Source organism: Phoca vitulina, unplaced genomic scaffold (genome assembly GCF_004348235.1).
Source record: "Phoca vitulina isolate PV1807 unplaced genomic scaffold, GSC_HSeal_1.0 scaffold20, whole genome shotgun sequence".
Taxonomy (NCBI): Eukaryota; Metazoa; Chordata; class Mammalia; order Carnivora; family Phocidae; genus Phoca; species Phoca vitulina.
In genome coordinates this window covers 17508287-17522128 of record NW_022589723.1, presented here as the reverse complement: position 1 = coordinate 17522128, position 13842 = coordinate 17508287, and the positions used below count along the sequence as shown (strand labels likewise).

The 13842-nt window shown below is 38.8% G+C and overlaps 1 protein-coding gene across 1 annotated transcript in view; it reads left to right on the top strand.

The window, feature by feature from the left end:
• Window positions 1-13842, top strand: part of ATP8B4 (ATPase phospholipid transporting 8B4 (putative)) — a 254787-nt gene that overhangs the window by 66378 nt on the left and 174567 nt on the right. Inside the window, exon 4 of the mRNA XM_032417296.1 lies at window positions 8615-8728. Within this exon, the coding sequence (XP_032273187.1) occupies window positions 8615-8728 (114 nt within the window). The remainder of the gene's footprint in view (window positions 1-8614; window positions 8729-13842) is intronic.

Genomic DNA, 13842 nt, shown 5'->3' with positions numbered 1-13842 from the left:
AACGTTCTAGGAGGGTCAGTGGATTTATTAATCAAGAGGGAGTCCAGATATTCCTTGTTTCTGGCTCATTTCCCAGGAAACACATACCATTTGGGAGAACACATGACTCTACAAAACAGCTTTTATGGGCAGCCCTGTAACCGCTCTAAGCCTCAATTTCTTCATTTGCAAAGTGGTGCTGAAGTAGCAACAGCTCATTAGATTTTTTGAAGATTATGTGAGATGATGTATGCACAGTGCTCAGCACAGTGCTTGGCCTATGTAGGGAGACAATACATGTTAGCAGGTGTCATTGTATGACACAGCAACACCATTACACACAAAGTCATACTTTCTTCATTTCACACCCAAGTCTTGGTAACACGTGGGTCATATTCATTTTCTTTGATTATAACAATATTTAGTCTGGCAATTTTCAAACTTTTTTTGAGCATGTTCCCTACTTATAAAAAGAAAACCTTCCTGTGTCTTTTGATAGATGAATGTATAAAGAAGATGTGATGTATATATATGATGAAATACTACTTCACCATTAAAAAGGAATGAAATTTTGCCATTTGTGACCTAGAGGGTATTATGTTAAGTGAAATAAGTCAAAGAAAGACCACTTATATGTGGAATCTAAAAAACAAAACAAATGAACAGACAAAAAGACAGAATCAGACTCCTAAATGCAGAGAACAAACTGGTGGCTGCCGGATGGAGGGTGGTGGGAGGATGGGCAAAATACGTAAAGAAAATTAGGAGGTACAAACTTTCACTTATAAAATAAGTTGCAGAGATAAAAAGTAAAGCATATAGGGAATATAGCTAATAAGATGGTCATAACGTTGTATGGTGACTACAATTACCATGGTGAGCCTTGAGTAATGTATAGAATTGTCAACTCACTATGTCCTATACCTGAGATTAATTTAACATTGTATTTCAACTGTACTTTAATAAAAAAATAAATCCAAATATGTTTCCCAGATTAAATACCTAGTAAGGAAAAAAGAAAACATTCCCAATATACATATATTTACTTTATGTATTTGTATGTATGTAGTTATATATGTATATAAATGTAAGAATGTATACATATATAGCATGTATGTATGTGTGTGTATACATAGTCAAGAAAATCTGTGCATTAAACATTAATAACCTCAACTTTAAATTTCTTTGTTAAAACAGATAGAAGTTACTATTTTTTTAATAGCCTGAAGGACTCTTGGGCATCCCCTGGAGGACAGGTGCCCCAGTGGTCTTGTCAGATAGGGTAATCTTGAGATTGCATGAACCTGAAATGTCAAATAAGCAGGCTTCCTAAGGGAGTCTTGGCAGGCAAGGTGCTCCTGTTCTATTGCTCACTGTTTTCTAAATAGCACTGATCTTTAACTGTGTGATCAGTTTATAAGTTTGTTTATTCCTGCCTCTCTCCCCACAACTAAAGTACAAACTTGCTCTAGGAGGGTAGAGACTTTGTCTATTCACATCTGTAGTCCTGGCTCAATGACAGTGCCTGTCACATGAAATGCCCTTAGTTGTATGAATGGATGAATGTTAGGGGAAATGTGCCCTCTCCTCTTTCCCTCCCCACAAATGCTTTTGTTCACGTTGTGGAGCCCAGGCTCAGGAAAACCTTAGGAAGATGGTGATGGTGGTAACGATGATGATGTTTATTGATGGCTCTCTGTAAAGCCTCTTCTGTGGCTCCACCCTCACTCAGCAGTGTTCATAAAGGAGCACTATCGTCTTGCCATGCCTCCCAGCCCTGAATGCTGTACATTCCTCACTGGGCACCATTTCACTAATATTGAGGAGTTGCGGTTCTGCTTGGTGTTGGTGAGGTGCCAGACACCCAATCTCCAGGCTCATTTGTCCCATACATGAATTCTTCTGGGACCTTTGCATAAACATGGCTGTTTCACTTATTTCCTGAGTGGTGCAAATGCCTTTAGCCCACTTCCTTTTTTTTTTTTTTTAATGCAAGTGTTCTGTGGATACCGTCTCTTTTTGGGTTTTATTTTATGGTTTAGAGATAATTTCTCTTTAAGAGTCAGGACTATTTCTCTTTCTGAAATCCATGTTGTACCATATATCTGTCTCCTCTAATGGCAAGAATATTAGGCTCTTTCCCCCTCAAGCTCCTGACAGTTACTTTTTATAGCTGTCATGACATAAAAATGTTTCATCAAATGTGGGAGGGAAGATCTTCTGAGTGTGGAAACTGTGGTACTCATTGCGAAAGCTCCTGGGGTTGGGCCTGTGGGATCACAGACGCAGGCAATGTCCCCAGACAACCACCAGATGCATTTAGACTTGACCTTCTATGACTCATTCTTTAAGGCAAATATAGAGATAAAATACACTACTGTACAAAAATGTAAACTGATCTTGTATGTATTATTAATGTTCTTATCTGGTATTTGGTTGATTGGGAGTAAAAGAAAAATTAACTGAAATTGACTTAGACAATAAAATAAATGAACAAATCATATAACTGAGAAGTCCAGAAATAGGGCTAGCCTCAGGAGAGGCTTGGTCTAGTTTCTTTCTCTGCATTTCCTGGCCCTGAATCTTCAGTGTAGAATTTATTTTTGGCAGCCTCCCCGGACCCATGGTCCCAAGATGCTGTCAGTGATCTCTAGGGCTACTTGCTTCCAGGTTAGAATCCAGTAGGAAAGAGAAAGCCAACATCTCCAGCAAATTCCCAGAATTGACATGGTCATGTGCTAATCCCTGAACTCAAAATTGTAATTAGGAAGATGGGCCATGTAGTTAGCTTAAACTAATCTGGGTCTGACACTGGAGTTATAGATGAGAATTGAATTCATCCAGACCACAAGACTAAGTAATTTGGAGCACTCTTAGCTGAGGGGAAGGGGAAGATAGTCAAATGTCTGTTACACCTAGCATTAAAATAAGATGGATTTGTAGCACTAAGTTTGGTTTTTAATATTTATTTTTTATAGTTGATGTGTCTTATACTCTCTAAATATTACGCTTAGTTTCCATTTCTGGTTGTGTCCATCAGTGTTTCTGGCTTTCTGCCTTTTGGGCAAGTGGTGACTCTTTCTGATCAATGAGTTGTGAGCATTTGAGTTGAAGCATTAACTTGTATCCATGAAACAGAGCATTCTCTTTCCCTTTGGAACTGCAATTGGAAGTATCTGAGATGGTGGCTGGTCCATTGTGAGTAACTATGGTGAACAGAGTCTTCCTGCTGGCTCATGCTGAGTAAGTAGCATGAGCAAGAAATAAACCTTTATTATTTTAAGCCATGAAGACTCTGGAGTTGTTTGTTACTGTGGAATACCCAGTTTATTCTGCCTAGTACATTGAATTTCCTAAACCTATTTGGATTATTTGGGGATTGCTTAGAAAAATCTTATTTTGTCTAATTCTTTCAACATAAAACTCAACTCAAAAATGCTTTCACATCTATGATCTCATTTAATCTCCACAGTAGTCCTATAAATATGTACGTGAAAAGTACTATTAGCTTTGTGTTTCCAGTGGAAGAATTTAGATAAACTCCCTAAATGCTCTGTTTACTAACTTAGCAGTGTTTGTTATTTTCTATTTGCTTTGTTTTCTTAGCAATACGATTACACAATAGAATCTCATTATAAAAAATAATGCCTCCCATTTTGCTAATATTTAGTTTGATGTTCCACCTTTGAAGAATTTATCATTTTTACTTTACTCTTTCCCTGTACCAAATAGTTAATGTTAAAATGTAAAGGACTTTGGCCACTGCTGCTTCTGTTGGAAAGCTAAAGGAGTGGTTATCTGTACTATTTACTTGCATTGAACTTTGTCAAGGACCAAGAGAATCACTCTTGAGGGGGATTGAAAGAGAACATAAGAAACTGTAATCATACATCAGGCAATAGATAACCACAGTTCCTACAGGGAGGGTTGACTCAAGAGGAAAATGCAGATATACGGTATTATTTTCCTCGGTAAGAAAGTGGCAGCAGGCCAAAAATTCAGAGTGGAGGACAGAGCAAGGGCTGATTGATCTGAAAGCAGAAGAAAGAACTGCTTTGCCCTGAATTGGGAAAGTACACTGCTGAAAAGAGTGGGTTCTGGAAGCAGAGTACCTGGGTTCAAATCCTGGTTCTACCACTTATCAGCTGTATAACCTTGCTTAAATTACTTAATCTCTCCAAACCTGGGATTCCTCTTCTATGAGGGATGAGGATAATAGTACCTATTTCATAAGGATATTGTGAGGCTAAAATGAGCTGTGAACTGTAAAGCTCTTAGAACAGTACACATGGGAAGAGCTTGATATATATCAGCTGCCATTATGTTATTATTATTATTATTATTATTATTCATTGTCAACATTTCTGTCACCCCCTGTTCCAAGCCACCCATCATCTCTCACCTGGACTAATTGAAAAACCTTCTCATTGGTCTTCTCTCATCTATTCTTATGTCATTTCCAACTTGTTCTCCACCCTGTAGCTAGGCTAATCTTCTAAAGTTAGAATCTCATCAAGTTGCTTCTTTGCTTATAACTTTTCAGTTATTTCCTCTTCACTTAGAATTTTAGTCTTTATGATAAAGTCCAAAATTCTTAGTATGGATTCCAAGGAACTACTCTCTCTAGCCTTAGTTTGTACTCACCTCTGTGGTACACCCTCATGGCCCCTTTTGTAGACCCCTAATTGAGCCATCTTCTGCCCACCGCAGGGCCTTGGTATTAATATATTTTATTTTATTTTTTTATAAAGATTTTATTTATTTTTTTGACAGAGAGAGACACAGCGAGAGAGGGAACACAAGCAGGGGGAGTGGGAGAGGGAGAAGCAGGCTTCCTGCGGAGCAGGGAGCCCGATGTGGGGCTCGATCCCAGGACCCTGGGATCATGACCTGAGCTGAAGGCAGACGCTTAACGACTGAGCCACCCAGGCGCCCCGGTATTAATATATTTTAGAGGAGCAATGCTTTTTTTCCTCATCCTGATGTTGTCTTCCTTGTGGAGGGATCTCTATTGGGGTGACACTTCTCTTTCCACCCCTTTACTTACTTTGTAGTGGAGTTATTTATTTGATGTGTCTGGGCCTCACCAGCTCAGCTCTGCCATCTTCCTCTTGGAAGCAAGCTCCCTGTAGGGAACGGGTATTCTCTGATACTCTGATACTCCTCTACTCCTTTCCCATGACATGGGAGGCCTTGCTGCTCTGGAATTGCCCACGACTGTGTGGTTAAGTCTACCTCATCATGGGGTCAGTTAACTGGTCCACCTGGCTAACAAACTAAAGCCATGACTTCCAGCCTGGCTTCTTTCAGCACTAAAGATGCTGTTTGGATTCTCCAGATGTACTCCTCTCTCCTTGTTCCCCTCCTCTTCCTTCTCCCCTTCCTCATTTCTTCTGAATTGGGATGTCTCTAGTGGTCCATGGTGGAAAAGTCATGCTAAGAGGATAGAGGTGAAGATCTTCTGTGCTGTATTATGGAATGAACTGTACTAAAATTTGACTGTAAGCCAATAGGCTGGTTCAGTGAAATGACTGAATATTTAAGGTCTTACCTACACTCATATCCTTGGGTAAGGCAGTGGAAATAGAAACACTTTTTCCTTTCGATTGAAAAAGAAAGGTAAATGGGTCCACAGACACTCCAGGAGGGGGAGCCCTCGTTCTTTGTTCCCAGGCATAGCTATGAGGGTTTGCATCATCTGTGACTAAGTCACAACAGAGCCAAAAGAATGTCACGATCATTGCTATATGTCAAGTTAAACAAATAGGAGAAAATCATCACAGACCCCTTTGGCATTATCACTTTGTCCTGCACAATTGGCTTTTCACCTGCGTGGGATTTCAGTTTTGTAGGAGAATTTCTTTATAATTCCTGTCATGGTTTTGAGCTTCCCAGCAGATGTTCCATCTGTCCTTTTACAAGATACAGGCTTAACCTCATTTTAGTTTCAACTTAGAAGAAAATATAAAACAGAAATATGATATTTTTTTTTAGTTAACTGCTTTTTCTCCTTAGCTTTCCTCCTCCTATTTTCTCCACGTTCCTTCCTCAGAAATATGTTTCATGATTGACAGTTCTCACAGCCTCCCTTCCAACCCAGACCTTGAGTAGATAGCTCACTGTAAAATACTCATCATCAGCTTACAGAACAGTTTTCAGTACATGACTATGTATCAGACCAACTAAGCTGGGAACTCTTTGCTTGGCACCTCTCTTATTCTCCCATAGCTTGTTGTGCAGAGCTAGATACACTGATTCCTGGTAAATGTTAAAAATGGTTATTTAAGGGGCACCTGGGTGGCTCAGTCAGTTAAGTGACCGACTCTTGATTTTGGCTCAGGTCATGATCTCGGGGTTGTGAGATGGAGCCCTGTGTCAGGCTCTGCACTGGGCATGGAGTCTGCTGGAGATTCCTCCTCTCCCTCTTCCTCTACACCTCCCCCAACCCCCAACCACAACCACTCATGCTTTCTCTCTCTCTCTCTCAAAAAAAAAAAAAAGGGCTATTTTAACAGGTGCCCATATTTTCTTTAATAACAGTAACAGTGATTACTGGAAGTGTTCACTTAAAATAAGTCACCAACTAACCTCAGTTTTAAAATATGAGTGGGTGGAAAATCTTTGGGCATATTGCTTTAGAATTTCAGCAAGACTTATCACCCCAAATTTTGCTATCTTTGTAGAGAAGATGGAGTTAAGCCTCATGGGAGTATAGTTACATGCATTTATAAATGGTTAAATAAAGCTGAATATGTTTTATATAAACAACTGAAAAAGATGTTAACAATCTCTGGAGAGGTCTCTAGTAGTTTGCCATTGTTTTTTAATTTTAATTTTTTGAAGTGAACATAACCTTAAGATTTTATTGTCTTCATAATATAACAAAATATGAAGCTTAGAACTGGAGCACTTGCAGTTTCTCTTTTTATCTCCTATCAGTTCAAAATGCTCATGCCCATGGGGATGGGGGAGGGGTAGAGAGAGAGAGAGAATCTTAAGCAGGCTCCATGCCCAGTACGGAGCCCCACATGGAGGCTCAGTCTCACAACCCTGAGATCATGACCTGAGCCAAAATCAAGAGTCAGATGCTCAACTGACTGAGTCACTCAGGCGCCCCTGCTTGCATCTCTTAATAGCCACCATTCCCTTAGATCTGTAGTTGGGGTCAACATATTCAAGCCTCAGCACAATCTTTGTAGTTTTAGCCTTTTGCTGGAAAATCAGCTCAGTCTGTCCACCATAGCCACTCTGCTTCCTGTCATAACATTGCTTTCCCTGGACATAAAGAGAATCTGCCTTTCTTACACTGTGTCACTTTGTGGGGTTGGTGCTTACTACACTCCTTGCAGGAAGCCCAGTGGTTTTAGGAATGTTCACCATGTTTGCGAGAGCACCATCAGCACAGAAACCTATCTTTTTTAATTAAAAATATTTTTTTTTGGTCTTTATTCATGTCCTTTGAAATGTATTAGTCTATAGCTTTGGAAGAAGGTATAAAAGGCACATGTTTGAAAATTTTTTATGGCAGAAAAATTTAATAGTTAAAGATGGTATATTCAAAATTAATTTTTTTCATTAGATTGGTATAATAGGAGTATATGAAAGATCTTGTACATCAGTATTTAAAAAAAATCAACCATAAATGTTTAGGAAGGGGAGACCTGATTTCATAGTGATTTATGAAGAAATGATCTAGAGATTTTAGTTCATCCAAACTCAATCAACAGTGAGATACAATTGCTAAAATGCTGATGAAATTTTAAGGTATGTTAATACAATAGTCCAGAACACACAACATCAAAGTCTCTACTGTACTTGGATGGTTGAATCAGATCTGCAATATGTGTTTGGTTCTGTGCAGCATGTTTTAAGAGAGATGCAGAGAGGTTGGGATAATCTAGAAGCAACTGATCAGGAAGAGATGTCTATTAAATAAGTCATGGAGTGGCTGAGGGGTTTGAGAAGGCCTGAATCAGAGTAGAGAAGATTTTGGGAAGTCCTGTGAGTGGTCTTCAAATATTTGAAGGTTTCCAACATATAAAGGGCTTAGACATTGTGTAGGTGATCATGGAGATGGAATTTGGCACATGGTAAAAAGTTACAGGGAGGCAGATTTGGGTTTCTCATAATAGACCTTTCTAGCAGTTCCAAATCTGAAATAGAAATAGGCTGCATCGTGAGGTGGTCAGTTTTCCATCACAGACTTTCAAAGACAGGCCTAGGATCCCTTTGTCAGAGTTATCTAAAGGGTGGGAAGGTGGACCAGATAATCCCTGAAGTTTCTTCCAACCTCACAGGCCCCAGCATAAACTCAGTGCATACAGTAGGTGCTCAAGCAATATTTGCCAAACGAATGAATGCATAAGAGTAAAATATCTCAGGGGCAGGTATTGTACTTGATACATTTTTAAATCATGGATGATTTTATGGCACTGGCCAGTGATTTCACCTATATCAGGAGAGTGTCATCTTGGGAAACATAAAGACCTTGGGCCAAGAAAACTTAAAATTTTCTAGATAATTGGTTAATCGGTCTTGTTCTGGCATAATTAATGTTTAGCCTTGTAAGTTTTAGAGCTGTCTGATAATGAGCAATGCCTTGCCCCAATCTAACATGATGCTATTTCTTTTTCAGGATAATCGTATCCACACATCCAAGTACAACATTCTTACCTTCTTGCCAATTAATTTATTTGAACAGTTCCAGAGAGTGGCAAATGCCTATTTCCTTTTCCTTCTGATTTTACAGGTAATGTTTAGGTTGTATTTCTTCATCATCTGTTTGTTAAAAGTATTCATATAATTTGAAAAAGTAAGCTAATTCACTCAGCTAAATGTTCACGATTAGGTAAAGCCATCTTATCAGATTTCGAATGTTATTTTTGCTGTTTCTTTTGAACACAAATGTGGGAGGGTTAGGAATGGGTAAAAACTAGTGCATTCATCATTTTAAACACTGAGGTCATTTTAGAATGCAGCTATGTACTTTATTTGAACCAAACCAAATCCTAATAATTACTGTCCATAGCCTCCCTCCTTTCTTTATCTCCTTCTCGAGTTCACAGTGTGGGTGTGCCAGAGTTGAGGCAGTCTAGCTGAGCAGTAGTTAGTGGAACCTAATAGGGCAAATTTCATTTGCTTTTAAGAACAATGGCATCTCTTATATATATAATAAATGATGTATGCTATATCTTATTTCACTGTAGAGTGACTATTTTTTACAGTTTTTGGTGGTTAATTGGTAGTTAATAAACTTCCTTTTTTCTCCCATCTGACTAAAATATGAGCTTAGATGAAATTTCAGCTTTTACTGATATTTTAGGAAATAAAATGCGTAAATCAAAGAATATACATAAACAGTTCATGAGAGCTGGTTATTTACCTAGTATTTATTTTAGAGTAATTTAATCAGACCAAAGTGGTACATTCAAAATGTGCAGGGCTCTGTGTTAATTTTAGAAGGTAAAAAAATGGGTTAGATATGCACAGTCCAGATTAATAGCTTTGAATACTATTTTTATTTAATTGAATAACTATTTGTATTAAGAATCTTTTGGTTGTGTCAGAAACCTAAATTTGTTTAGGCAAAAAGGAAATATATTTAGGAACGTATCTCATTTCATGTATGACTGGATTCATGGGCAAACTATTTCATTAGGATGTGGCTTCTCTTTCGTTCATGTTGGCCTTACTCAGCCAGGTCCTCTTTACCTGGTGGCCCCTGAAAGCTTTAGACCTTTATTCTCCTGGCTTCAACCCCAACATTGAAAAGAGAGAGAGAAGGAGAGAGAAAGAGAATGAATCTTTTTTTTTTTTTTTTTTTGGTTGTTAAAACCAATCTTGCAATTAGCTCTCACCGGACCATGCTGAGTTACATCACTATCCATAAACTAACCATGGTGGCTCAAGAATTTGTAGCAACAGTTGTCTTGACCTAGATTGCATGCCAAAATGTGGAGCCAGAATAGAATGAGTCTGCCAACATTGTATGTACTGACAGTAGAAGGGGTGAGATAGTTTCCTAAGGTATACTTGAAAAGAAATGGGCGCTGAACAGGCACGACAAAACAAAACAACAGAAATCCCACAGTTAATGTATACCTTACAATTTATTGAAAAGACTTTGGAATCCAAGATTTCTTACCCCCCGCCCCATGAATTTGCTTTTGGTTTCATTATGTAACTCTTTATGTCATTCCAGAATTTTGAGCTCATTTCTCTGATGGCTTTCTGTGTATAGTCAAAAGGCTCTTGCTCACAGAATTTTGTATCTGGAAGGAGCCTTTGGGATGGTTTAGTCCAGTCTCCTTTCTTCTGTTGATCAAGAAATGAAACCCAGAAAGGTTAAGTAATGTGTAAAGCTTTTACCATGAGTCAATGATAGAACTAGGACTAGAATCTAGCTTTTTTGCCACTCAGGCCAATGTTTTTATTGGTACCTCAGAGGATTTTGAATTTTTTTCTTAATGTTATATGGAAGCTATTTTATAAGATTGATTTAGTTTAGAGCTGTTTTTGTTGGGGCTTGATCTCCATACTGACCGTTTCCACCCCACTCTTTCCTACCTGATGGCTCTGAAGCAGCTCCATAGCTAACCCCATTTGAAAACCACCTTTCTCAATGTGGTTTTGATTTGAATTTCCCTGATGGCTAATGATGATGAACATTTTTTCACGTGTCTGTTAGCCATTTGTATGTCTTCTCTGGAGAAATGTCTGTTCATGTCTTCTGCCCATTTTTTGACTTGATTATTTGTTTTTTGGCTGTTGAGTTTGAGAAGTTCTTTATAGATCTTGGAAATCAGCGTTTTGTTTGTAGTGTCATTTGCAAATATCTTCTCCCATTCTGTGGGTTGCCTCTTTGTTTTGTTGACTGTTTCCTTTGCTGTGCAGAAGGTTTTTATCTTGATGAAGTCCCAAAAGTTCATTTTTGCTTTTGCTTCACTAGCCTTTGGAAATGTATCTTGAAAGAAGTTGCTGTGGCCGATGTCGAAGAGGTTACTACCTATGTTCTCCTCTAGGATTTTGATGGATTCCTGTCTCACATTGAGGTCTTACATTTTGAGTTTATCTTTGTGTATGGTGTTAGAGAATGGTCGAGTGTCATTCTTCTGCATGTGGCTGTCCAATTTTCCCAGCACCATTTATTGAAGAGACTGTCTTTTTTCCATTGCATATTTTTTCCTGCTTTGTCAAAGATTATTTGACCATAGAGTTGAGGGTCCATATCTGGGCTCTCTATTCTGTTCCATTGGTCTATATGTCTGTTTTTGTGCCAGTACCATGCTGTCTTGGTGATCACTGCTTTGTAATAGAGCTTGAAATCAGGCAACGTGATGCCCCCAGGTTTGTTTTTCTTTTTCAACATTTCCTTGGCAATTCGGGGTCTTTTCTGATTCCATACAAATTTTAGGATTGTTTGTTCCAGCACTTTGAAAAATGTCATTGAAATTTTGATCGGGATGGCACTGAAGGTATAGATTGCTCTGGGTAGCATAGACATTTTAACAATGTTTATTCTTCCGATCCATGAGCATGGGATGTTTTTCCAGCTTTCTGTGTCTTCTTCAATTTCTTTCATGAGTGTTCTGTAGTTCTTAGAGTATAGATCCTTTACGTCTTTGGTTGGGTTTATTCTGAGGTATCTTGTGGTTTTTGGTGCTTTGTAAATGGAATCGTTTCTCTAATTTCTCTTTCTACAGTTGCATTGTTAGTGTATAAGAAAGCAAATGATTTCTGTGCATTGATTTTGTATCTTGCCACCTTACTGAATTACTGTATGAGTTCTAGTAATTTGGGGGTGGAGTCTTCTGGATTTTCCACATAAAGTATCATGTCATCTGCAAAGAGAGAGAGTTTGACTTCTTCTTTGCCAATTTGAATACCTTTTTTTTCTTTTTGTTGTCTGATTGCTGTTGCTAGGACTTCTTTTTTTTTAAATTTAATTTTTTTTATTGTTATGTTAATCCCCATACATTACATCATTAGTTTTAGATATAGTGCTCCATGATTCATTGTTTGTGCATAACACCCAGTGCTCCATGCAGAACGTGCCCTCCTCAATACCCATTGCCAGGCTAACCCATCCTCCCAACCCCCTCCCCTCTAGAACCCTCAGTTTGTTTTTCAGAGTCCATCGTCTCTCATGGTTCTTCTCCCCCTCCGATTTCCCCCCTTTCATTCTTCCCCTGCTGCTACATTCTTCTTCTTCTTTTTTTCCTTTCTTAACATATATTGCATTATTTGTTTCAGAGGTACAGATCTGAGATTCAACAGTCTTGCACAATTCACAGCGCTTACCAGAACACATACCCTCCCCAGTGTCCATCACCCAGTCACCCCATCCCTCCCACCCCACCCCCCACTCCAGCAACCCTCAGTTTGTTTCCTGAGATTAAGAATTCCTCATATCAGTGAGGTCATATGATACATGTCTTTCTCTGTTTGACTTATTTCGCTCAGCATAATACCCTCCAGTTCCATCCACGTCGTTGCAAATGGCAAGATCTTATTCCTTTTGATGGCTGCATAATATTCCATTGTATATATATACCACATCTTCTTTATCCATTCATCTGTTGATGGACATCTTGGCTCTTTCCACAGTTTGGCTATTGTGGACATTGCTGCTATAAACATCGGGGTGCACGTAGCCTTTCGGGTCCCTACTTTTGTATCTTTGGGGTAAATACCCAGTAGTGCAATTGCTGGATCATATGGTAGCTCTATTTTCAACTTTTTGAGGAACCTCCATACTGTTTTCCAGAGTGGCTGCACCAGCTTGCATTCCCACCAACAGTGTAGGAGGGTTCCCCTTTCTCCGCATCCCCGCCAACATCTGTCGTTTCCTGACTTGTTAATTTTAGCCATTCTGACTGGTGTGAGGTGGTATCTCACTGAGGTTTTGATTTGGATTTCCCTGATGCCGAGCGATGTTGAGCACTTTTTCATGTGTCTGTTGGCCGTTTGGATGTCTTCTTAGGAAAAATGTCTGTTCATGTCTTCTGCCCATTTCTTGATTGGATTCTTTGTTCTTTGGGTGTTGAGTTTGATAAGTTCTTTATAGATTTTGGATACTAGCCCTTTATCTGATATGTCATATGCCAATATCTTCTCCCATTCCCTTGGTTGTCTTTTGGTTTTGTTGATTGTTTGCTGTGCAAAAGCTTTTTATCTTGATGAAGTCCCAATAGTTCATTTTTGCCCTTGCTTCCCTTGCCTTTGGAGATGTTTCTAGGAAGAAGTTGCTGTGGCTGAGGTCAAAGAGGTTGCTGCCTGTGTTCTCCTTTAGGATTTTGATGGACTCCTGTCTCACATTTAGGTCTTTCATCCATTTTGAGTCTATTTTCGTGTGTGGTGTAAGGAAATAGTCCAATTTCATTCTTCTGCATGTGGCTGTCCAATTTTCCCAACACCATTTGTTGAAGAGACTTTTTTCCATTGGACATTCTTTCCTGCTTTGTCAAAGATTAGTTGACCGTAGAGTTGAGGGTCTATTTCTGGGCTCTCTATTCTGTTCCATTGATCTATGTGTCTGTTTTTGTGCCAGTACCATACTGTCTTGATGATGACAGCTTTGTAATAGAGCTGGAAGTCCGAAATTGTGATGCCGCCAGCTTTGCTTTTCTTTTTCAACATTCCTCTGGCTATTCGGGGTCTTTTCTAGTTCCATACAAATTTTAGGGTTATTTGTTCCAGCACTTTGAAAAAAGTTGATGGTATTTTGATAGGGATTGCATTAAATGTGTAGGTTGCTCTAGGTAGCATTGACATTTTCAAAATATTTGTTCTTCCAATCCATGAGCATGGAACGTTGTTCCATTTCTTTGTGTCTTCCTCAATTTCTTTCATGAGTATTTTATA